This window comes from Vigna unguiculata, chromosome 6 (genome assembly GCF_004118075.2).
Source record: "Vigna unguiculata cultivar IT97K-499-35 chromosome 6, ASM411807v1, whole genome shotgun sequence".
NCBI classification, from domain to species: Eukaryota; Viridiplantae; Streptophyta; class Magnoliopsida; order Fabales; family Fabaceae; genus Vigna; species Vigna unguiculata.
Genome location: NC_040284.1, coordinates 33,861,328 through 33,886,049, shown reverse-complemented (window position 1 = coordinate 33,886,049; position 24,722 = coordinate 33,861,328). Strand labels below are relative to the sequence as shown.

Here is a 24,722-nt window from a genome sequence, read left to right as displayed (position 1 = left end):
ACCAACGAAGTATTTTAACCATAATTACTTGTGCTTTTATATTAAAAATATGATAAAATGATTTGCGGTGTGTTATATATTTAATGAATTTGTTTGAAAAATACTTTTAAAAGAAAATAATTATAAAACTAAAAAAGATTTTTAAAAAGAGGTTGAATAAGAGATGGCAAAATTGGCCAACCCGGTCTGTTTTAGTTTGTCCTGTCTGTGGTCTGTCAATAAACAAATTGAATATTGTAATCCGTCCCGTCTTATGACAGATTGGCGGACCGGTGGACTGGCCTGCCTTTTGTTTTTTATTTCTTTTAATTTTTTTTAACTTTTATTTATAAATTTGTTTTATGTATATAAATTTATTTATATAATATAAAAAAATATTATTTTTTAATTTTAAACATAAAAAAATAGGTTAATGACCGATTTCTTTTAACTTACTAAACTGACAGTTTATACAAATCACGTTACAACAAATTGACGGATTAAAAATTCTGACCTGAGCCGTCCTTTATTAGACTGGAGAATAGACTAGACGGGCCTGACCCCTAAAATGAGTAAAAGATATGATTTATAATTAGGGTGGGCATGGATTGGATTTTTAATGATCTAATCCACATCCATTTTATATCCAAATAATTGGATTAGATTTTTTACCCAAATCCATTTCTTCAGCAAAAGTAGTTTGGACTTTTTAAAATCCATATTCAAATATTTGGATCAAGATTTAAATCCAATCCAAATATTTAGATCAAGTTCAAAATCCAGAATCCATTTTTTATAAAAGAAATTTAAATTGAATTTTTTAAAACTTGTGTCATTAAGGCCCGGATGACCCGGATGAGACCGACGACCCAAACGGGCCGGACAACTCGAACGGGCCCGACAACACGAACAAGCTCGACGACGTGAACGGGCCGGATGACCCGAACGGGCCCGACGACACGAACGGGCCAGACGACCCGGACAGACCTGTCCAAACAGTCGGGCCCAATCGGGTAGTCATACACGTTCGAGTCGTGGGGCTCGTCTAGGTCATCGGGTATGTCAACGTCGTCAGGCCCGTCCGAGTTGTCGGGCCCATCCAGGTCGTCGATCATGTCCGGGTCGTCAAGTCTGTTTGGGTCGTCGGGCCCGTCCGGGTCGTAGGCCCCGTCCAGGACGTCGAGCCCGTCTGGGTCGTAGGACCCATCCGGGTCGACGCGCCGTTCGTGTCGTCGTGCCATCTGGGTCGTAAGGCCCGTGTAGGTCGTCAAGCTCGTCTGGGTCGTCGAGCCCATATGGGTTGTTTGAGTCGTCAGGTCCGTCCGGATCGCCCGGATCGTTCGGCCCATCCGGGTCGTCCGACCCGTTCGTGTCGTCGTGCCTATCCGGGTCGTAAGGCCCATGTAGGTCGATAGACCCGTTTGGGTCATCGAGCCCGTCCGGGTCGTCGGGCCCATCCGGGTCGCCGGGCCCGTCCAGGTCGTCCGCCCCATTCGGGTCTTCGGGCTCGTTCGGGTCGTCGAGCCCGTCCGGGTCATCGGGCTCATCCGGGTCTTTGGGCCTTCTTGACCCGTTCTAGTCTTTGGGCAGCCTGACCTGTTTTCGTCATTGGTCCTACTTGGTCCGTTCGGGTCTTCGGGTCCGCGTGACCCTTTCGGGTCTTCGTGTTCGCCTGACCCGTTCGGATCTTCGGGCCCGCCTTACCCGTTCGATTCTTTGAGCCTGCCTAACTCGTTCGGGTCATCGGGCCCGCCTGACCTGTTCAGGTCTTCGGGTCTTCGGGCCTGCCTGACCCGTTCGGTTCTTCGAGCTTGCTTGAGCCATTCAGGTCATCGGGCCCGCTTGGCCCGTTCGGATTTTTAGGCCTACCTGCCTTGTTCGGTTCATCGGGCTCACTCAAATTTTCTGGATTGTTGCGCCCGATCCGTATAGGTCGTCCAACCTCTTATGGTCGTCGGGCCTGCCCGATCCGTATAAGTCGTCGAGCAAGGCCTGTCCTAGTCTGAATTTAGCATAGTCCATCTCAACCTTTAGTCTAACCCAACTAAAAATTTAAATTGAAAATTTGGATTGGATTTTTTGGATTATCCATATTTAAAAATCTTGATTTATAAAATGAATATCCAATCCATAAAATATATAAAATGTAGATTAGATTGAAATCCAGATCCATTAGATTTTTTGCCCACCCCTATTTATAATTATAGATTTTAAATTATATTGTTTCAATACCCGTTTTAGTTAGGGTTAAGAAGAACTATAGCTACTGCTTTGGTTAGGGATTATAGTCGAGGAAGAAGAACACAACGTAGAGAGTATTGGGAGAATGGGAAGAAACGGAGGTGGAAGGTCTCTGCAACAAGCCCTCCGTCGCCGTATTGAGACCTGCAAGTCCAAGTACTCCACTGCCGAGGAAATCGCCAACCATCTCCGTTCAACTTACCCCGATTACCACCGCACCAAACACCAAACCCTAATTCGATTTGTCCAGGAAGCGGTTCATTCCACCGCTAAGCTGAATCACACTCCCACGCCCAAGTATTCGGATGGTGACGATGACGACAACATAGAATCCCGAAGCGCGTCTCGAAAGCGTAGGAAGAAAATCGACGAGGGTGAAGAGAAGCTGAAGAAGATGGAAGCGTTACACGTGCGAAGGAGGGTGCCGAATCCTTCCTCGTCGTCCTCTGCTTCTTCGGAGAGTGATGACGAGGAAACGGTGTCGACTTCGGAGGACGCAATTTACGGGGAAAAGGTGGAACCTCAGTTTGATTTGATGAAGGAAATGCTGAGGAAGTCATATACGCCGAAGAAGAAGGCGGCGGCGGAGGAAAAAAACGTTGAAATGGAGATGAGTAGTAGACCTAAAGACACTGTTCTGAATGAGGCGACTGAGGTGAGGAAGCAATCTATGCGTTCGGTTTCAAACGGTGGTGAGGTTTCAAATGGTGAGGTGAAGAGGAAGGATGGGCCGAGATTTAAGGATTTGGGTGGGATGAAGGAAGTTTTGGAGGAACTGAAGATGGAAGTGATTGTACCTTTGTTTCATCCCCAAATTCCTAGACAGTTAGGAGTGAAGCCAATGGCTGGAATTTTGTTGCATGGTCCACCTGGATGTGGGAAGACCCGACTTGCTCATGCTATAGCTAATGAGACTGGTCTTCCTTTCTATAAGATTTCAGCTACTGAGGTTGTCTCTGGAGTCTCAGGTATTAATGTTTGGACTTGAATATTAACTTTGTGTTATCTTGTTTAGCAGCATAAGCATAGTACTTTCTCTAGAATAGAGTTTTAAGAGATACAGTACTGTTTTGTTATGATTGATTAGATTCATTGCTTTTGTTACTGTCATCAAATGATTTCGATGGTAATATCTGAAATGTTTGGACTTGGATATTAACTTTGTGTTCTGGATAGTTCAATAGTTCAGTTCATTATCTTTTGTTGTTATCCTTGTATAGCAGCATGAACATAACATTTTTTTCTAGAATAGAGTTTTAAGAGATACAGTCCTCGTGTTTTGTTATGATCGATTAGATTCATTTATTACTGTCATCTAATGATTTCGATGGTAATATCTGAAATATTGATGTCTTTTTGTGGTTAGGTGTATATGAAAAAATATTAGAGAACTATTTGCTAAAGCCACCTTGCATCATCTTTATTGATGAGATTGATGTTTGGACTTGAATATTAACTTTATGTTCTGGATAGTTCAATTGTTCAGTTGCATGTTCTTTTGTTGTTATCCTTGTATATCAGCATAAGCATAACACTCCTTCTAGAATAGAATTTTAAGAGATACAATCCTCATGTTTTGTTAGGATTGATTAGATTCATTGCTTTCATTAATGTCATCAAATGATTACGATGGTAATATCTGAAATATTAGTGTCTTTTTGTGGTTAGGTGCATCTGAAGAAAATATTAGAGAACTATTTGCTAAAGCTTACCGAAGTGCACCTTCAATTGTCTTTATTGATGAGATTGATGCAATTGCATCTAAAAGAGAGAATTTGCAACGGGAGATGGAGAAGCGAATTGTGACGCAATTATTGACTTGCATGGATCAATCAAATAGGCTCCTTCAACCAGATGATTCAGAGAGCGCTGGCTATGTTCTTGTAATAGGAGCTACAAATAGGCCTGATGCCATTGACCCTGCCTTGAGAAGGCCAGGTCGATTTGATCGTGAAATTATCATTTGCCATCCTGATGAATCTGCTAGGGAGGAGATCCTATCTGTTCTTACTTCCAATCTTAGACTTGAGGGTTTATTTGATCTACAGAGAATAGCCAGGGCTACATCAGGATTTGTTGGTGCTGATTTGGCTGCTCTGGTTGATAAAGCTGGTAATCTGGCAATGAAGAGAATAATTGACGAAAGGAGACGTGAATTATCTCAAGAACTCAGGAGTGAGCATGAAGACTGGTGGAGGGAACCTTGGTCCAGTGAAGAAATAGATAAGCTTGCCATCAAAATGTCTGATTTTGAGGTATGGTCTAATCATTATTATTATTATTATTATGATTAGTATGAACATTTATAGTCCATATAAACATTTATATTCTCATGATTTGTGTTTCATCTCGTTTTTAGTTTGGGAATATGCACTTCTTGCTAATAGTTTATTATCTGGACACGTTCATGCAGGAAGCATCAAAGAAGATACAACCTTCATTAAGAAGGGAAGGATTCTCCATGATTCCCGATGTAAAATGGGAAGATGTTGGCGGCCTTGACATGTTAAGAAAGGAGTTTGAACGGTATATTGTAAGACGCATAAAATATCCTGAAGATTATGAGGTAAACAAACCATTGCAATTACATCTTCTGTTGAATTTTTATCTCCTTTCCCTCTCATAATTCTCTTTTAGTTTTTAGTATTTTAGAATTTTGCTCTAGACAAAAGTTAGGGGTACAATGGGATAGGGATATATGGAATAACAGATAGGGATATATTTAAATTCTCATTAATAAGTTTCATGTTCTTCTACTAAAACTTGTTTGATTTTTGTCTTTGCATAATTGTATATCACTCATTGATTACTGTGCATGTATTCATTTATTTTAGAGGCTTGGGGTTGATCTGGAGACTGGATTTTTGCTTTACGGACCTCCGGGTTGTGGTAAAACGCTGATTGCCAAGGCGGTTGCTAGTGAGGCAGGAGCTAGTTTTATACATATTAAGGTCTGTCTAAATACTCCACCCATCTCATTCATTTTGGTTGTCTTGTTTTGAATACACATCTTTTGTAAATGATTGATGATTAATTTGCTTTATTGCAATTCTAGGGTCCCGAACTTTTAAATAAATATGTTGGAGAGAGTGAACTCGCAGTTCGAACATTGTTTAGCCGTGCAAGGACATGTGCACCATGTATACTCTTCTTTGATGAGGTTTGTCTACTTTGTAGTGTTGTATATAACATTGTTTTCTATTGTGTAGAGTTGTCATGACATGCCAATTTGATTTTGAATAACAACTAAATACAAAGTATTATTGTCTACATTTTTCTTCCTGAAGTAATATAAAGTACTGTTTTTGTTCTGTTCCTCTATTTATTATTAGGCATTTTTTCTTTCACTCTTTCACATTACTGGTTATTATTATCGTGAGTGGTGCTTACTAAGCGGACTAGATGTTGAAGTCTGTTTTATCATTAATATTAATTTCCTTGGTCTATGAAGGGTTCGAACAAGTTCTCAACAAACAAATTGTTGTATAGAAGGATATACCTACGAGTGCTAAAATTTATTTTTATGCCATTTTCAGGTTGATGCTTTGACAACAAAACGTGGTAAGGAAGGTGGCTGGGTTATTGAACGACTGTTGAACCAGGTCAAATAATTAATAGTATTTTGTAACGTGAAAAGTATAGCAATTTTAAACTGATAATAAGATGGAAACATGACAGTTATATGAATTTGCAGTTGCTTATTGAGTTGGATGGCGCAGGGCATCGGCGTGGTGTTTTCGTGATTGGTGCCACAAATAGGTACACTTTTTTCACCATATATGTTATCGAAATAGTTATTTCACTACACATCACGCCATATTCAAAGTCAGTTTCTCAATTTTGCAGGCCTGAGGTGATGGATCGTGCTCTCTTACGGCCGGGTAGATTTGGTAAACTTCTTTACGTTCCACTCCCCGACCTTGATGAGCGAGTTTTGATATTGAAAGCTCTTGCAAGGACTAAGGCAATTGATGCCGATGTAGATTTGAGTGTGATTGCAAGAATGAAAGGTTGTGAAAATCTAAGCGGAGCTGATCTTGCTGCACTGGTTGGTCTCTACTTTTTATGGATGTTGCCTCTTAGTCTTTTTATCCCTTATGTCCTTTTATCCCTTATATCATTGTATGTATGTATGCATGCGTGTTTGATCATTGTTGGGACAAACTATGTAGTTAGGATTATAGGGAAAAGAGTAAATTTGGAGATACTGATTGTATTGGCTATACAGATTAATGAAGCAGCAATGGCTGCTGTTGAAGAGAAAGATACAACTATTAAGAGTATTCATTTTGAGATGGCACTAAGTAAAGTCTCGCCCTCAGTATCTGACCGGGTACGTCTTATGCCTCTATTTTCATAAGCATGAAATATGATGCCTTGTGGTGAATAAATTAGTTAATAGAATTTTTCATCGATTTATCTTTATTTTGGAATAGCAAAAGCAGTACTATCAGCACATTTTTCATTGATTTATCTTTATTTTTGGAACAGCAAAAGCAGTACTATCAGCACTTGTCGGAGAGCTTTAAAGTAGCTTTAAAGTAGAGCGAACAACATGGCATGGCTATACATTATGTCTGTTCGAAATATTTTTGTAAGCAATGTTAGTATTCAATCTGAGAATGTAATTGTTGAAAGGCGAAATGGAATATCGATTTAAGAAATGTGAAATGTTTGAAGTATTCAGTTACTTATGCTATTCTTTATTATGTGGAAATGAGTTGTTAATCGCATGTTTATATAAATGTCACTTATAAAAGAATGGCATAAATAAAACTCTACAAAAGTAAAACCCTTATTGGTGGTTCATTGAATGATTTCTTTGTTTTGAATCTATACCTTTTTTTCCTTTCCTCAAAAGGAAATTTTTTTCATTAAATTGAATTAGTAGTGCTTGATTGTGATATTGATTTAATCTTTTTTGTAAATTGAAGAGTTCTCTGTCTTCTGGATTTTGATGTTGCAAGTGTGAATTGCCTTCTGTGATGGAGATACTTCCTGCCATCCTTTACTTAATGGGGCCAAAAATAAGGACGTAATGGTTAACAACCATAAGCATTTTGACATGTTACAACTGCAGAAGAAGTCATGTTATTGAAAATTTTAAAGTATCATGTAAGTGGAAATTCGTTAATTTTATAAATGGTCCAGTCCACGGACCAAGCCAGTTTTAAAATAGGTTTTTTTGTACTTTCCCACATAATGAATGGATTAACAATATGTGGTCACAAAACCTTCACATAAAATGGGTGGCTATTTCTCCTACAGTCCGTTATTTTGGATTTTATTTTTCGAAATGTTCTAAATTAATCATGGAAACATTTTTTTAGAAGATATTCAACCACTTTTCTGAAAGACACTTGCCCTTATTCCGAATAAAATTTTCAGAAGCTTTGATAGGGTGCAGGAAGAAAATTAATAGGGTGCATAAGAAACAGGCAAGATGGGTTAGGGTCAAAATAGTCTGGCCCACTATAAAATTAAATACTACATTCAATTCTTTATCTTTTGTAATCTATAATTTGTTATCTCTCTGTATAATCATAATTCCTCATTCTCAAGCAATCCGAATTTCCTCCTCACAATCATTTGTGAAGGAACTAAAGTTTCTTACTTTGGTTCATCACGCAAATTTGTTGATAATTAACGGATGCATTTATTCAGAGGAATTTGGGGGGAACAACAACGCATAGAGATTGGAACTGCATTTTTTTAAAAGCTTGCCTACTTGCACCAAAATGTGCTAGTTCTTTACATTAGAATTAATAAATCATACCAAAGTTCAAATGGTTAAGTTTAACCTTATGACAAAGACACTTCTTTGATCCATACATCCTTCTTTTTTAACTTGTCTCTCATATCTAAAGGCTCAATCTCTGCCACACAATCCTTAGCAGCCATAACATTAATTCTTATATTACTTTACTTCTGTTAGACAGTAAAAAAAGGTCACATGATATATCATTCACTTCTTATTTTACCTCTTTAACTCGTTTATTCAATACGACCATGAAAAATAAATTACAATATAATCTAACCTTCCATCTCTTTTATATTTTCATTTTAGTGTTGAGTTTTGTTTATGTGTCTGTGCTTTATGGTACACGTTAAAGAATAAAAGGCATGAAAATATTTAGTAAATACAGAGGTTCTAAAATTAGAAAGCATCGAATACATTTATTTCATCAGAAAAAAAAGTCAATATAGGGTAACAAATATTTATTAGTTTGTACGTGCAGGATTCATCTCAAGATTACTTTGGCCCATATTTGTCTAAATGGTGATGATAATTAGGCATTACAATTTTTGTTTTCCTTTTATCCTTTGCTGACAGAATCACCCTTTTATTGCTTATCAAAAAAAAAAAAAACTGAAAAGATCATATATCTATTTGACGCGATATATTTATTTCTGCTGTATATACAACTCGTGAATCCACACCCCTAGAACTAAGGTGTGGATATGCTGTTTATAAAAACTCAATCGAAAAAATTGAAGAGGGGAAAAATGAAGTGATTCAATATACCATCATCGTAGAGTTAGGATGATGCTTTATCTAGTGAGATTTTTGTGTTTTAATTGTACTCGTTGCTTGGACAAAACCTCGGCAATGAGCTGACGACCAAATAAGTGTGAATTCTTGAGGATTAAATTCCTTGTTGATGAATCAACCACGTAACCTTGCCCTGGCATCCACTGTAGTAAGTGTAGCAGCAAGTCCTTCTTTTCAGGCTCATCTAAATAGCGTGACACAGCCTTCGCAAATAAATCCTGCACAACAACGAATATGATTAAGTTTGGAGTAAAAAGTTAAAGCCACAAACCCTAGCTCTAGGGTTACTGAAAATCCTTTAATCTGGACCTAGTTGTTAAAAAATTCCATCAGTTATTCTACTTTATTCAAACTGTCAAAAAGCAATCAGGTCAAAGTCAGGACTTTTGCAGTGCCAAAGGTATGATTTAGAAATCCTTTGCGTTGGTGTCATTATGTCAAGGAAAAGAAAATCATGAATCAAATGTCATTCAAATAACAGTATTCAAATTGAAATACCACCAAGCCTATTACCTGATCAAGCTTGTAGCCACTATCATGGAGAGTCTTCAGAACATCATTTATGTAGTTGATGTTACCTGACTTCATGAATGCAATAGCAAATTTTTTGGTGGCAGGATGAGAAATAAATTTTGCATTATCCTGAACAGGACAAGATTCATCATCAGATGAACTGCAATAACAAGAGAAACACTAGGATTTATGTATTCTGTAAACCTAGAATACCTTGACTACTACATATGCATCTTTCAAAAGATGACCTGCTAGAAGAATGTACAAAATCTTCTCATGAAGTGACTTGCACATTGTTCTCTTGCCGTATCTCAACATGTTGTAAACAGAAAATGCCTCTGAATAAGCATTTACCTGACCAAGGTGGGATATTAAAGAGGAACAGAGCTCCTACAAAGAGAGAAAGACATTATAAACTTTTATTTAGTAACTAAACCAACAACAGATGAAAATAAGATTGCGGTAGCTTTTCATCAAATGAAACATTCTCAGTGTTTTAGTTCTGTAAGTGCAACTTAACAATTAGACTCTTTTCCCTTTTCCAATAATTATTTTACAGGTCTTTCATTTTTTTCTTCAGGAACGCAGCTATTTCCATTAGGTAAAACTGTAAGGCTAACTAGTAGATTAGAAAAATTTAATAAGAGAAAGGAAAAAACCTCAATTTTGAAAAACATGCAGAGATATATAATTGTAGAAAGCAGAAATCTACACCAGGTTCTGGGCAAGAAAAGTGTGAAATCCCTAACCAGGGTCCAAACAATTTATGTACAAAAAATGAAAATGAAAACTACAGCATAAGACATCCACCTAGTGGGGTCTAGGGTGAACAGTTTCATACAGCCTTAACCCCACTAGCAGATAGACTGCTTCCAGGATTTGAACCTGTGACCTTTAGGTAACAAGGTAGCAGCAGCCTTGCCGCCACAAAGATCCAAAAAGATGTGTACACATAATAAAATTAAAAGGACAGTTTTCAGTCACATAATGAGGAAAGACCAAGTTCAATAATACAGGGGATTCCATATTAGTATTTGGATAAAACGCCATACCTCTCCTGGTTGATGGCCTTTAGTATGCATGTCCTTCATGGTTCGATAAGCTAATAGATACATTTTTTCCCTACAGAAATATTTTATTAAAATATGGAAGGTATTGTAACTTGGACTGATTGCAAGTTCATCCATCTTTTTTAGAGTTTCCATTACACTTTCCATTTCACCTACTCTACAGAAAGCACACAGCATTGAATTCAGTATAACTAGATCATATTTATTAGAGGTGGTTTCAAAATCCTTGGCTAACTGTTTTGCTTCCCGAAAAAGCTTGGCTCGACATAATGCTGATATCATGATACTATGAGCATAGCCATCTGCACATGTGGGAAATAACCAATGGCTTAGAATAACCAGATATTTATACGAATGTTTATCATGTCATACATTTCATTGAATACAACTTACCTGATCTGACATGGTTTTTCATCATTTCATCAAAGATTACTTTGGCTTCATGTATTTTTCCTGCCTTAGCTAGGCCATCCATGAGTATACAGTATGGCATCTGCATATAAATTCAGATAAATAAATAGTGGTAGTTGGAAAAGAAGACATGGGAAAATAAAAAGGTTAAAAGAAGGATATATAATTTATGATATTAAACAAATTGTAGGTCATCAGTTAAGAATAGATAATATGATTTTATTAAATGATCTCACAATGTTTTAAACACAAAACAACCTTTTGTTGTTCATTTCAAAGGTTTTTCTTACCTCATCTTCAGCATAGCCCAAAGATTTCAGTTCAGCTAATAATTCTCTAGACTTGTCAAACAAACCTCCTTTAACATATACCTTCAGTAAGGTAGTCAATATGACCTGCAAAACATTATTTTAAATAAGCGTGAGTCCTTTTTAGTGAACGCTTGCTCTATATCAAATATTAAAAAGTGACATATAGGAAACATACGAAAGGTTTTGCATTTCAACAAGACAAAAAAGTGATGTTTGGTGAAGACATACGAATTGTTTTATATTGTATATCTCTCTCTAACACGACCCTTATACAAGATTGATGGTATAAGGGTGAATGTGCAAAAGTTTAAAGATAAAAGAAACAAAACAGCTTCAGTTGTTTACTTTGTTGTTAAACTGGTTATTAATATTCTACTTCGATGGTAAACTATATTGACATATTAGACTGAGGAAGCTGCATATATTTTCCTCGCCTGGTTTTCTCAGAGGCAATTGATTATTTTCTTGACTTCAAATTAAAAAAAAAATGTATTTAGGTAAAGTGTAAATGTTGAGGACATGGCATCCACTTCAAATATTTTGAATTGATTCATGCATGACTTTTTTTACTCGTTGAACTTTTATAATAGTTGTCTTTTTAGTTTCCTTTTCTGTATTAGTCTGGAATTCTCAAAATTTTCCCGTTGATTTTATTTTTCACAAATAATACTGATTTTTTAGTAGTTAATACTTGTAACAATCCACATGAAATCAATCCTTTACCAATATTTTTTTATTTTAATTAATCAGTATACTTGCTTGCTTCTATTGAAGATAAAATCCTAATTTTTCCATCTACAATTCTGCATTATGTATCTGGCATGAGGTTAAGATATCCTAAGTGTCCAAATTTAATTTTAAATCATAGTGAACAATAGTCATGCCCGTATAATATTATCAAAGACCATGATTTAATAGCCATAAATTGCTACACACAAACTATGATCTTAAAATTAGTAAATGATAGGGAAAACAAACCTTGTTTGGTACTAACCCTTCAGATTTCATATCTTGAATCAACATATCAGCTTTTTTGTAGCTTCCACACGTTGAGTAAGCATTGAGCAAAGAGCTATAGTGATAAACGTTTGGTGAGTGACCTTCATCCTTCATCTGGTTAAAATATTTTTCTGCTTCTTCCCATTTACTATTGGAAGCACACACTGCCAGGATTGTCCCATAAATTACACCGTCCATCTGAAGTTTATTGTGTTGCAATTCCTGAATTAACTCTAACGCCTTAGGATAGCCATTTTCTATTTTAATGCAACCTGCAAGAAGCTAAAGATGAGAACAACCGAAATCAGAAAATAGGAAAGTATTAAATCCTAAAGTTAGACCCATGTATATGCCTAAAACATAAAAAGTCAACACTACAAAGTCTACTGGAGAAGGCCCTGTCTATGCTACTGCAGAAGGGTACAGCAAGCCAAAAAGAACCATCATCAAGCCAAAGACATAAGCAGATTGTGGGCCTTTAGTACTGTCCTAGTTGCTCTAGAATGTTAACTCAGCCCGTGGAGAATAATCTTGTTAGGATAATGCCTAGCTGGTGGATCCGTTTGAGTAGGAGTTTGTTAGAATCAGAGAGTTGAATGATTTTAAAGTTACAACTTCAAGCATGCTGAATTAAGTAAAAAGAACTCATTTTCACAAATGTAAGGAAAGCGTGAAATAAGATAAAGAATAAAATGGCATACCGTGCTGTAGGTAACAAGATCAGGAACTAGACCATCTAGCTGCATCTGCTGAAAGAGTTTCATACCAGAATCAAACTTGCCTTTCTTGATTAAACAACCAAGAACAGAGTTGCATACAAGGGTATTTTTCCGGGCTGATTCATCTTGAATGTTATGGTACAGTTGCAACATCTCAGCAGCGTCAAGATTATTCGCCATGAACCTCATGTAATGAGAATAAGACGAAACATCAATCTTGTTGTTCTCTTGCATCCACTTAAACAGCTGCAAATGCAATTTCAATAACAGTAAACACATTACGGAACAGAATAACGATGCATTGATAAAATAAAATAAATTATTTGTAGTTAATCTGTAAATATTAATTCATATTAATATTAATTTCTCAAAAGCTATTTGTAGTTTATACATAAAAAGTGGAAGAAGCGAACACCTGAGAGATATGGTTGAATTTGTTTGAACTTTTAAAGTGATAAAGAACGGCATTGAGGTCTTTGACGGTCAAAGCTTCTCCTAGCCTGAAAGTCATAGCCAGAGAGTGAGAAAACGTAGAAAGAAGAAGGAAGAATGAAAATACGGCGTAGCAATGGAAGAGAAAACCTAGCAAGAGTTGAAGGCAAATCGGAAGAGCGCTGAATTTCAAGTGTGGCTGCTTTTCTTGCGGAGGGGAAGGATTTGGAGCTTCGGAATTTGACGGTGGTTCTGTGAGGTTGAGGCTGAGTTCGAATTTGGGTGTGTGGCTCCGCCGTCGACGCGGAAGCGGGAATTGCCAGAGAAGAAGGGATTGCAGAGTGCCCAAAACCCATTTTTTCTTTCAGTAGTGAAATTTCATTCCCAGGTAAACTTTTTAAAGATGAATGTGATTCAACCAAAAATATAAAATTATTGAAAATTCTCCTGTGAGTTTAGATATGAGAAAATTAAGTACTATATATAAATTTTTTATAATTTCATTAGTTTTGGGTAGAGACGTAAATATGGGTTGGAATTTGCAAGTTAACTCGATTTATCACGGGTTCGGGTTGAGTTGAAATTTTTTTTAAAATTTTAATACAGATTGATTTTTGACCCGGCTCATCCGGGTTGAACCTGTGGTGAGCCGGGTTGGCTCAGCAATCTGTAGATAAAAAGGTCACACAAGTTTTTTATTTTTTTTATTAAGTTAGATTTTACATTTGGGCCATGTTAAGTTATTTTTTTATCCAATAGATAAATAATTTGTATTTTTTCTTATTTTGGTTTATATTTTGATCATATTAAATTTTATTTAGATTTTAATTAGAATTACAATTTAGTTTTGACTGAAAAAAAATAAAAAAATCATATATTTTTTAATTAAGTGAATTTCTGAGCGAACCCGTTTAACGTGCCAATACGTGGTGGGTCGGGTCAGGTTTAAATTTTTTTGACTCGTTAAAAAGTGAGCCAAATTAGGTTGACTCACTAAATCATTAACTCGTGGTGAGTCGAGTCGGGTCAGGCTGGTTTACCCGTTTTGACAACTCTTGAGTTAGAAAAATATATGAATTTAGTACAAATAACTAAAGATTCATTTTTATACTAATCTTACTTAATCTAATCTATAAACTTTTCTACATTCTTGAGCTATCGATAAAGAAATAAAAGCTTTTCTTGTAAATTTATGTATTTTTCATAAATTAAAATTTATATTTCATTAAAACTTCTTAAATTATTGTTCTTGTATACTTTAAATATACTTTTTTGCATTAATTTAAATTAAAAATAATCAAATAATCCATATCATAGGTACTGATTAATACCGAAGATATATCCTAAAATTAATGTATATTTGATGTTATGATTTTATTTTTTTTTCATTTTAGGGGTTTTATTTGATTCAATTCAAGTTAACCAAATTTTCAGTATGATGACACTTACGATTTAAACAAGAATAAATAAATGTTTTCACTTTATAAATACATTTTTCTTTTTCCTAAGGTAAATATCTCTTGCTTGATGACAAGCAATACATGGAACCTTACTTTATCTTCAACACAAGTAAAGAATGCATAATCATCAAATACAAAACATAAATATTTCATTCCCTATTAAACAAAGAATGTTGTATACAATTATTAACAAAATAACATAGAGCAAAATGTGTCAATTCCAACATTAAATCTCAAAATATTCATATAAATGAGTTATCAAGTGGGGCATGCCGTTTAAAAAAACATCTTCCATATTTATAACATCCGTTTGTTTCTCTTTCAATGGTAGAATTTTATATTCTCTCTCCGTAGACTTGACTTGGTAAGCACTGTATTCATAACACAATCACAAAGAAACACCATAGAACACACAAGTCAGTGTGAGTCATGCTATGCCGTATTCATGGAGTTTCTCAGATCTTTGAAGAAGGAGGACATTTTGGATCTCCTTTCTCATGACTTCTGTTCCCACTGTCAGACTCTTCTCCATTCTCGGATCACAACGCTACGCAAAAGTATCAAACATTTCATGCTCTTTAATTTCACTTCTTGTTAGATAGGTCAAGTGCTGATAATTGATGCATAACTCTTAGCTACTTTTGTTTTTTATGAATATACCAAAACAAGTTACTTGCTTCTGCTTCTGGACTTTCAATTCAATTTCAGTTTTTTGCCTTAATTGTATAATATATTGCTAATGGATATCATACATATGCTTATATTGCCTAATTGATGTCTGTGGTAATCGGTTATTTGTGCTCGTAGGAAAGGTAGATGAAATTTGCTCTCTGGATGATGAAGGCTTTGAGTCTTCCGGGGACCATGTTGTGGAAATGTCCTTCAACGATGATGCTTCAAATTCAGAGTCTTTGACTAAAAGAAATGAAAGTCTGAGGAACTGTTCGCAGAGGCGTGATTCTGATACTTCAGTGAAGGATGATGAGAAACGCGTTTTCGGTTCTTCACCTGGGAATTTGGTAGGCTGCAAGCAATCTGATTTTGAGCTGTTGTTAAATGATGGGATTTGTGAAGGTTCTTCATTCAAAAATGGGTTATCGGAGGAAAGAAAAGAGCAAATAAGGTATTCTCTGGTTTGCAGCCAAAAGGACTTTAGCTTAATTGAAAGGATAAATGGTAGACACATAAATGTGCTCCAGGGGCTTGAACTTCACACTGAAGTTTTCAATGAGCTGGAGCAGAGGAAAATCGTTGAGTGGATATACAGATTGCAATGGAGGGGACAACAAGGGAAACTTAAAGGTGTGTGTTCTAAATTCTGCAATTCAGTAATTCAGTCCTTTGATTTATTTGTGAACTACATTGTAGAGCTTTAGATTTTCATATTTTAGTTTTTTTTTATAAAAACTCATATGTGAAGCATAATTAACCTGTCGAATTCTTGAGCAAAGTCAGTAACATAATGTATTATTCAGAGAAACATTAACTGACTTATATACCATTGAATAGTGCTTAAAGCAGATTTGAAGTCCAATTTCTGTTGATACCTAGCATGATTCCTCATTCTCCTATATGTCAGAGTTTACTTGAACCACTTGCACTTGTAGCAAAATAGTATCTCTACACTGGTGAAAAGTGTCTTGGTTTTGTATCTTACATGTACTGGTCTTTCTCGTGTACAGATCGAACATATTCAGAACCAAGAAAGTGGATGCGTGGTAAGGGACGTGTGACAATACAATTTGGCTGCTGTTACAATTATGCAGTGGTAGGACATAATTTACTGCTTTTTTTCATTCTTATTTGACACTTTTTTGCTTATTTACTTTTGTAAAACACTACAGAACAAAAGTGGTATCCCTCCTGGCATAATGAGAGATGAAGAAGTTGATCCATTACCACCTGTGTTCAAGCAAATGATAAAGAGGATGGTTAGGTGGAATATAATTCCTTCCTCATGCATTCCAGATAGTTGCATTGTGAACATATATGAAGAAGGAGATTGCATTCCTCCTCACATTGACAATCATGATTTTATGAGGCCATTTTACACCGTCTCATTCTTGAGCGAGTGTAAAATATTATTTGGTTCAAACTTGCAAGTTGTTTCTGCGGGAGAGTTTGCAGGTCCTATATCCCTTTTTTTGCCTGTTGGGTAAGCTTTCATTCCCTCCTCTTCACTTCCAATATATGAATGATATTTTGATCATGCCCTCTATTTTTTCTTCTAGTTTTATGTTTCTGACTGAATATTGTGTTTGATGTTGGAAGTCACACATTGACTAGTGATATAGTCAATCAAGTCAAGTTAAAATATATAATTGAGTGTAAACTTCACAAGCCGGTTTTGTAAGGTTGATTTAAGCTTAAAATTTACATCTTAACATGGTATCAGAATCATGAGTTAGAGTTTAACATGAGAAAGTGTGTTGGAAGTCCTATATTGATTATTGATAAAGTCAGTTTATGGTATGTAAGTGAATTCAAACTTCACCTTACAAATTAGATTTTGTAAGGTTAAGTTTAAAATAACATTTGATTATAATTATTTGTCATTGTTGTTTAGACAAACTAATGGCCATTTTGATCCTATAGGTCAGTGTTCGTTTTGAATGGCAATGGGGCTGACATTGCTAAGCACTGTATTCCATCTGTGTCATCAAAAAGGTATTTTTAATCTGTCAAATTTACTCAAAATTCCTTTATCCTTTGTTACTGTATCATCTTCTAAAACATTTGTCTTTTACAGAATTTCTATTACTTTTAGAAAGATGCAGCCGAACAAGTTACCGTATAAGTTTTCACCCGATACTGACTTAGTGGGAATCAAGCCACTTGTCTTTTCATCTCTGAACAAATCAGATAAAGCACAAGATGAAGTTAGGAACCTAAATATTCAACAACAACAACACAAGGCTGACAGTGTTGAATCTGAATCAGATAAAGTTTGGAACACCAAGAAGACATCGTTCCGTGTAAAATAAATTACTCTTCGCCTTGGAAGATCAAGAAAGATGAAGATCAATAAATGTAACAGCTTCAGGGCCCTTGTTTTAATTTTATCTTACCATTGTTTGTCTTAATTTTTCACAGTGAAAAACTATTAAGTCTGGATGAAACTCCAAATAAAGAGTTATTCATTCCTGTAAATTAATGTTTGAACATCAACTGAATAAAAAGTGAAATTATAATATTATAATATATAAATAAATGTAAATGACACTTTACAATTTTATAAGATTAAATTAGTTCTAAATATCACTTTTTTATGGATGTCAAAAAATAACATAAAGGATTAATGAAGACTTTTTTCTACACTACCAAATTAAGAAATCTATATTTAATTAATGAAAACAATGACTAACATAATAATTACACTTCCAAGGAGTTTTTCTTGTATAATAGATTAATATTCCAAGTTTGCAAACACAGAAAACAAAGCCTCAATTATTAAAGCAGATATTTTTTCTCTCTCAATAGATCTGTGCCATCATATGTGCAACATTATTTTCTAAAGTCAACATATCACAACTATACTTTTAATTTTTGTAAAGATGTAATATTTAAGAAGTTAAGTTGTAAGAAAGATACATTATTAACACATTTAGTTAGAAACGATGATTGAATCATATTCAAATAATGTAACTTAATCATATTTCATTACTTGGATGAAGAAGAAGAGTTAACGGGTGGTCTCGAATTAGAATCAAAAATATAAAATTGTATTATTTATACAGGTAAAGATAAATTTGTATAGCATATATTCTCGCATTTAACTCGAGTAAGATTATATATTAAAGATTTACTTGATCTTAAAATTAAGGTATAATTAGTGATTTGGTATTCCAACTTTCTGGTTTGTTCAATTTAGTATCCCAATTATCTAAAGAGATTCAATTTGGTCATTTCCGTCAAGTTGAAATTAACGTCGTGTCCATACAGGACACGTGTCAAGTCATGAAATTTTTAATTTTTTTTTTTAAAAAATATTTTTTTTGAAAAAATTTAAAAAACTACCACGTGTCAGTTTATCATTGTGCTACATGGCAACTTACAATCATGACACGTGGCAGTGGTAATGTTGTTTTCAATTTAGTACCTCAATTTAAATTTTTGGTTCAATTTAGTACCCAATTTTTTAAAATGATCCAATTTCGTCATCTCCAATCTGAGACCAAATTAGTAAATAAACTTAATTACAACTTATATATACATGATACAACTATTACCATTGCCATGTGTCATGATTGTAAGTGGCCACGTGGCACGATGATAAGCTGAGACATGCCAGTTTTTAAATTTTTTGAAAAAAAAATTAATTTTTATTAAAAAAAATTAAAAATTTCATCGGTTGACACGTGTCCTGTATGAACACGGGTACTAAATTGAACAAACCAGAAGTATGGGTATCAAATTGAACTTAACCAAAAAGTTGGGATACCAAATCAATAATTATACCTAAAATTAAATAAAAAATCAATAAAGACTATAATCAACCATATGTCATTGAACAATTGATGTCATCTCCGACCATAATTATTAGGATGTAGTATTTATCACTAGACAAAAAGCTATAGACATTAGTCTAGACGTAACTCTCTTTACTTAAAAGTGTAATACAAATCCAAACTTCACGATTCGATTGTGACCTGATCGACTTGACCTTTATCACAGAACAATTTATACCAACTCCAACAGATAAAATACGATATTTGCTATATGTAACTGTAATACACATGCTATATGAGAAGTGATTAAGTTAATATATTATATATTAGGTATATGTGAGTAGCATTTGGGTAATATAGAAGGAATGTGATAAAGCAAGGACGCATGTTGTCGTCCACAGAGCAGAATCAGGTTCTGCGGTGGCATTTTGTCCCTTTCGTGATCTCGCATATAAGATTAGACACGCAAATAGTTTCTGCATTGCATGGGATTTTATTTTATGAATTTAACTTTAATGAAAAGAAAAGCGAATTTAAACTTTAAAGGGAAGTGGGTTTACATTTGAAAGTAGTCAGTGACAACTAATAACTTATTTAGGAAACGACGAAAATAAGAATAAGACATTGCAAGGAGACAAGATGATTATACAAGACAGAGAATGTGTGATGGTTGAGGTGTCTCCATTTCAGGTTCCTCACTGGCGCTATAACAACTGGTACAAATACAAGGGCCACTGTTCCTATATACTGTGCAAGTTTATGCTAAATATCTGAAACTTTACTAATTAAATTTCACTGCTTCAATAAACTAAGGTGATCGTTTGAATAAAGTAACTTGACCCGAAGGAGAATCTAGCAAGGTGATATATGAGAAATTCTGAAGCTTTACTTCATTAACTTTTTAACATGGCAGGGTTGTTGTCGGCTATAAAAGCATATCTGACAAGGATCTGGGAGCTCTTGTAGAAACATTTTTGTTTTGAAGAGGTTTTAGTTTTTATTTTGCAGATGTTTTCATTCTTGGGAAGACTTTTGAATAGGTAATATCGATCTTTTGTGCATCCTTTCAAGGTCAGTTCGGTGGTTATTATTCTTGTAATGAATAATTTTTGTTTGTTTACTGTTCAATTCAATTCAACTGTTGTTTCCTTGTTCATCTCATCACATCAATCACTGACTTATAATTGGATTATTGAACTAGTTAACCTAGTTGGCATATCTGGTTCAGTATTAGTTTACGCATTTTTGTCTAGATGGTAAGTGCAAGTGGGGTTATTTCAATTCTACATTCTCTGTTTCTTTAAGGAAACTTAACTTCTTTAACTTCTGATTTAGTTTTCTGGTCTGGATCTGATTATTATATTCAAGTTCTTCTTTAGCAGTGGTTTATTCATATACTGGTGTACTCAAAGTTAAATCATACATGTTTTTTATTTTCTACTGGGGTTACCCTGATATTCATTCTAGCATGTAACAAATATAAAGAATTAGATGTACACCTGTACTGTACCATCTAGCAGTAATTTTAAAACTCTGGAGGATCCGAATCTAAAGATATGAGACAATAAAAAACCATGATTGTGTAATAATTCTGTTTCAGTAGAACATGTCGAAAAAGAGACTTCTGTAAAAGCTGTTGAAAAGAAAACTCAGAATCTGTAACTAATATATGAAAAAGCGTTTTCAGTAAAAGGATGATGACTACTTAAGTTCTTCCTTCTGAGAAGTTCTTTACTTCATCTTTTTCTTCCCTTGATTTTGAGACTCACTTATGATGTTTCGTGCATGTCCCAGAGTTCATCATCACCTGCAATAAAGTTATGAGACCGGTGAAAGGAGATGAGTTTCCATATCACAGAGCAACATGCTTAACCTCCAAGTAAAAAAAAAATGGTACATCTTATTCTCATCCTAATACTGATCTAGATCAGAGAAACACAGTGCAATTCATGGAGGACAACGGAAGGTGAATTTCATGAAAACTCAAACTCTCTGCTGCATTCATCTTGTGTTCTGTTTCTAATAATCTCTTTACTTTTAGCTTGTGATATGATTTCACTGTTTTTCTTGCAAATTGTAGATTCTATGAGAAATCCTTTTCAAATGGGGATGTGTACATGGGTATGATAAAGGGCATTCTGCCACACGACCAGGGAAAGTACACATGGTCAGATGGAACAGTGTACGAGGGTGATTGGGAAGGTGAGAAAATAACAGGAAAGGGACTGGTTTTGTGGTCAAATGGAACACAGTACGAGGGTGAAATATGTGGAGGTTACCTACATGGTTATGGAACACTTACAACATCATCAGGGTGCAGTTATAGAGGGGGATGGAAGATGAATTCTCAGCATGGGATTGGACTAAAGAAGTATTCCAATTCAGATATTTACGAGGGTTTATGGAAAGAAGGAGTTCCTGAAGGTAGTGGAAGATATACTTGGAATAACGGAAACATATATGTTGGGAATTGGAAAAATGGGACAATAGATGGTAGAGGAGTTATGAAGTGGGTTAATGGTGATACTTTTGATGGTTTCTGGTCAAATGGGGTTATGCATGGATCAGGAGTTTATAATTTTGGAGATGGAGGTCTTTATATTGGGACATGGAATAGAGGCTTAAAGGATGGAAAAGGAGTGTTCTATCCAGCAGGTAGTAAAAAACCATCATTAAGGATATTGCATAGCCCTCATGACAGTGATGATAATGGTTTCTTGTTGAATATTGAAAAACATGATGCTCCAAAACCTAGAGTTAAGCGTAGTCTTTCTGCAAACATTGCTGTCATTAACAGATTCAAAAGTTTTCGTCAAATATCTCACAGGACTTCCTCATTGAAAATAAATTTGATCCGTAGTGATGATTCTGCTCAAGACTGTGTGTGTCACGATTCTTCCCTTGCATTATTACCCAATGACTTAGATGAAGATCAATCTGAGGGATCAGTTAAAAGTACTCTGGTTTATGAAAGGGAGTACGCACAAGGTGTTCTGATTATGGAGAGAATCAGTGAGTGCTCAGAGTCATCACGCAAGAAAAAACAGCAAAATAAGTTTAGTGTGAAGCAAGTAAAGAAGAGTTCATGTTTGGACATTTTTCAAGGCCGGAGAAGCTATTATCTTAAGCTTAATTTGCAGCTTGGCATCAGGTAAAATAATAACATCATCATATTTTGAAGTACCATGTTGTGTTTAGCAATGTGTGCCATATGGTGTGTTTTTTGTTGAATTACATTGTACAAATCCTCAGGTATACTGTTGGAAAAATTACACCAGTGCCTGCACGCGAAGTTCGATCATCTGATTTTGGGGATCGAGCTAGAATAAGGATGTACTTTCCAAGAACTGGTTCAAAGCTTACTCCACCACATTGTTCAATAAACTTTTACTGGAAAGATTATTGCCCTATGGTGTTCAGGTATCTATTCTACTAACTTTATTATCTACACCATGCTTCCATAACTTCGAAATCAACATAGTGCAGCACTATGCATTTGTATATATTACAGTAGCTTAAATTTCCAGGAATTTGAGAGAGATGTTCAAGTTAGATGCTGCAGACTACATGATGTCCATTTGCGGAGACAGTGGTCTAAGGGACTTATCTTCACCTGGAAAGAGTGGCAGCATCTTTTATCTCTCTAAAGATGATAGGTTTGTGATTAAGACTGTGAATAAATCTGAACTAAAGGTTTGTGGTCTTGTCTCTAAACTTTATTTTTTCTATAACTCTGCCTCATGGCCTTATAAAACAATAACAACATTTTTTTTTGTGCAGGTTCTGCTTAGGATGCTCCCTAAATATTATCGTCATGTAGGAGATCATGAAAATACTCTTATAACAAAATTCTTTGGACTCCATAGAATAACATTAAGAGGTGGAAAAAAGGTATCAACCGTTACCGATCTTGAACTTCTTTTGTTTCAAATTGAATAAATATATATCTCCTTATTTTTGTTTACCAGGTCCGTTTTGTGGTCATGGGAAATGTGTTTTGCACAGAATTACAAATACACCGTCGTTATGATCTGAAAGGATCTTCACAAGGAAGATATACAGATAATGATAAAATCAATTGCAACACAACATTAAAAGATCTTGATCTGAAATACGAGTTTCATATGGATAAAAAATTGCGAGAATCCCTTCTCAAGTAAGTTGCTCTTAATAATCAGTCACGTTAATGACAAATGTGCAAATCATAACCAGAATTTCATTCTCTGAAGGCAAATTTCCCTAGATTGCAAGTTCTTGGAGTCACAACATATAATTGATTACAGCCTTCTGTTGGGATTACATTTCCGAGCTCCAGAAAATATGAAGGCCTTCGTGGAACATCATGAATCAATGCAGCATCAGGAGAATTTACCTTCCGGAGATGGTAAATACATGAATTTCTTTACGAAAAAAAATAAATTTTGGGTGTATAAAGAAGAGGAACACTTGATCTTATGTGTATAATTTTGTGTAGTGAAAGAAGAGGAACACTTGATTCTCCCCAAAGGCTTGCTATTAGTTTCTCACGAACCAAGCATAGTAAACACAGCACCTGGACCTCACATTAGAGGGAATACATTGAGAGCATACTCAATGGGTGATAGTGAAGTTGATCTTTTACTACCTGGTACTGCAAGGTAGTAAGTACCATGATGTTTATATATGTCAATATGTTTGTGGTTTGTTGTGTTGAATTGTAGTGACCTGTTGTTGCATGGTTATTGAGATTGTGGTTTTATATGGTTATATGACATGAGTCTTACACATATAAGATATTTGATACCAGTTTTACACCAAAACTTTAAGGCAATGGTGTTATGAGTCTTTGATCTTATATAGTGTTTAACTTTGTCTATTATATCCAATGTGAAACTTTTTGACTTACACTTGCACTATTCTCAACACATGTGTAACCAATGGAGTGAGTTCTGATTTTGTTACTCAGGTTGAGGGTGCAGCTTGGAGTAAACATGCCAGCACAAGCTACTAGGAAAATTGAGGAGGATAAGGTGGCAAAAGAAGTAGAACTTTTTGAGGTATATGATGTTGTGCTCTACATGGGCGTAATTGATATATTGCAGAGTTATAATCTGAAAAAGAAAATTGAGCATTCATACAAATCGCTCAAATTTGACCCTATGACAGTATCAGTAGTTGAACCCAAAATGTATGATCAACGTTTCCTCAAATTCTTGGAGGAAAAAGTTTTCCCTGAGACCCCTTGAAAGTTATTTTTGGTTTAATCCTTCTTTGTAAATTAAATGTTTCAAAGAAGGAGTGTTTGTTTTTTTTTCTCTGCCTCAATCTCATTCCGGTATATGCAGTTTCTTTGCATAATTCTCCCAGAATCACTTTTGTTAAGTCTTCCAATATGTTGTACAAATAATTCATATATTACAAAAGCTTTGAAAGGAGTATTCACATACTGATTCATGCTATTTTCTGTTTTCTAACTCTTATTTTAGACCAGTAAGGCATATATACATATAATACCAACAGTTAATATTAAACAATTTCTCAAATTGCTCCTAAAAATCTGTGTAATAGTATTCTTAGTTGTGGTTTTTTTCTTTTGTCTTATTTGAA

At 35.1% G+C, this 24,722-nt stretch overlaps 4 protein-coding genes across 10 annotated transcripts; 3 read left to right on the top strand and 1 right to left on the bottom strand.

Annotated features, from left to right (window-relative positions):
• Positions 1-2,215: 2,215 nt before the first annotated feature.
• Positions 2,216-6,937, top strand: LOC114188033 (cell division control protein 48 homolog C). Its single transcript, XM_028076517.1, has 10 exons — positions 2,216-3,188; positions 3,889-4,475; positions 4,634-4,786; positions 5,055-5,171; positions 5,276-5,380; positions 5,757-5,822; positions 5,915-5,979; positions 6,067-6,268; positions 6,449-6,553; positions 6,712-6,937. The coding sequence occupies exons 1-10, from the start codon at positions 2,306-2,308 to the stop codon at positions 6,763-6,765; spliced, it is 2,337 nt and encodes a 778-aa protein (XP_027932318.1). The 5' UTR covers positions 2,216-2,305; the 3' UTR covers positions 6,766-6,937.
• A 1,654-nt stretch (positions 6,938-8,591) lies between these two features.
• LOC114186562 (pentatricopeptide repeat-containing protein At1g10910, chloroplastic) lies at positions 8,592-13,640 on the bottom strand. Its single transcript, XM_028074501.1, has 10 exons — positions 13,379-13,640; positions 13,212-13,296; positions 12,779-13,042; positions 12,057-12,359; positions 11,058-11,162; positions 10,750-10,849; positions 10,339-10,658; positions 9,500-9,676; positions 9,287-9,415; positions 8,592-8,991 (listed from the first exon to the last, which is right to left on the bottom strand). The coding sequence occupies exons 1-10, from the start codon at positions 13,582-13,584 to the stop codon at positions 8,773-8,775; spliced, it is 1,908 nt and encodes a 635-aa protein (XP_027930302.1). The 5' UTR covers positions 13,585-13,640; the 3' UTR covers positions 8,592-8,772.
• A 1,344-nt stretch (positions 13,641-14,984) lies between these two features.
• Positions 14,985-17,838, top strand: LOC114186713 (RNA demethylase ALKBH9B-like). Its single transcript, XM_028074691.1, has 6 exons — positions 14,985-15,245; positions 15,496-15,990; positions 16,371-16,456; positions 16,533-16,843; positions 17,284-17,355; positions 17,438-17,838. The coding sequence occupies exons 1-6, from the start codon at positions 15,134-15,136 to the stop codon at positions 17,670-17,672; spliced, it is 1,311 nt and encodes a 436-aa protein (XP_027930492.1). The 5' UTR covers positions 14,985-15,133; the 3' UTR covers positions 17,673-17,838.
• A 1,953-nt stretch (positions 17,839-19,791) lies between these two features.
• Positions 19,792-24,563, top strand: LOC114187976 (phosphatidylinositol 4-phosphate 5-kinase 7-like). 7 transcript variants are annotated; one of them, XM_028076434.1, is made up of 12 exons: positions 19,792-19,852; positions 19,950-19,996; positions 20,145-20,207; positions 20,931-21,102; positions 21,217-22,287; positions 22,389-22,556; positions 22,664-22,829; positions 22,917-23,027; positions 23,105-23,292; positions 23,366-23,520; positions 23,611-23,773; positions 24,082-24,563. In XM_028076434.1, the coding sequence occupies exons 4-12, from the start codon at positions 21,086-21,088 to the stop codon at positions 24,359-24,361; spliced, it is 2,319 nt and encodes a 772-aa protein (XP_027932235.1). In that variant the 5' UTR covers positions 19,792-19,852; positions 19,950-19,996; positions 20,145-20,207; positions 20,931-21,085; the 3' UTR covers positions 24,362-24,563. The 7 variants fall into 7 exon arrangements, with proteins under 7 accessions (XP_027932235.1, XP_027932239.1, XP_027932236.1 ...); XM_028076437.1 differs by lacking the exon at positions 19,792-19,852 and having other exon boundaries at positions 19,908-19,996; positions 20,145-20,176; XM_028076438.1 differs by lacking the exon at positions 19,792-19,852 and having other exon boundaries at positions 19,893-20,207; positions 23,611-23,776; positions 24,082-24,350.
• Positions 24,564-24,722: the final 159 nt, after the last annotated feature.

Bases quoted from the DNA above. Each gene is read 5' to 3' on its own strand.
- LOC114188033 (XM_028076517.1), top strand. From the start codon at position 2,306: ATGGGAAGAAACGGAGGTGGAAGGTCTCTGCAACAAGCCCTCCGTCGC. The intron at 3,189-3,888 runs GTATTAATGTTT...TTTTGTGGTTAG, and splicing joins GGTTGTCTCTGGAGTCTCAG to GTGCATCTGAAGAAAATATT. The intron at 6,269-6,448 runs GTTGGTCTCTAC...TTGGCTATACAG, and splicing joins GAGCTGATCTTGCTGCACTG to ATTAATGAAGCAGCAATGGC.
- LOC114186562 (XM_028074501.1), bottom strand. From the start codon at position 13,584: ATGGGTTTTGGGCACTCTGCAATCCCTTCTTCTCTGGCAATTCCCGCT. The intron at 13,297-13,378 runs GTTTTCTCTTCC...TATGACTTTCAG, and splicing joins TTGCCTTCAACTCTTGCTAG to GCTAGGAGAAGCTTTGACCG. The intron at 10,659-10,749 runs GTAAGTTGTATT...CCACATGTGCAG, and splicing joins GAAAAACCATGTCAGATCAG to ATGGCTATGCTCATAGTATC.
- LOC114186713 (XM_028074691.1), top strand. From the start codon at position 15,134: ATGGAGTTTCTCAGATCTTTGAAGAAGGAGGACATTTTGGATCTCCTT. The intron at 15,991-16,370 runs GTGTGTGTTCTA...TCTCGTGTACAG, and splicing joins ACAACAAGGGAAACTTAAAG to ATCGAACATATTCAGAACCA. The intron at 16,844-17,283 runs GTAAGCTTTCAT...TTGATCCTATAG, and splicing joins TCCCTTTTTTTGCCTGTTGG to GTCAGTGTTCGTTTTGAATG.
- LOC114187976 (XM_028076434.1), top strand. The intron at 22,830-22,916 runs GTTTGTGGTCTT...TTTTTTGTGCAG, and splicing joins TGAATAAATCTGAACTAAAG to GTTCTGCTTAGGATGCTCCC. The intron at 23,028-23,104 runs GTATCAACCGTT...TTTGTTTACCAG, and splicing joins CATTAAGAGGTGGAAAAAAG to GTCCGTTTTGTGGTCATGGG.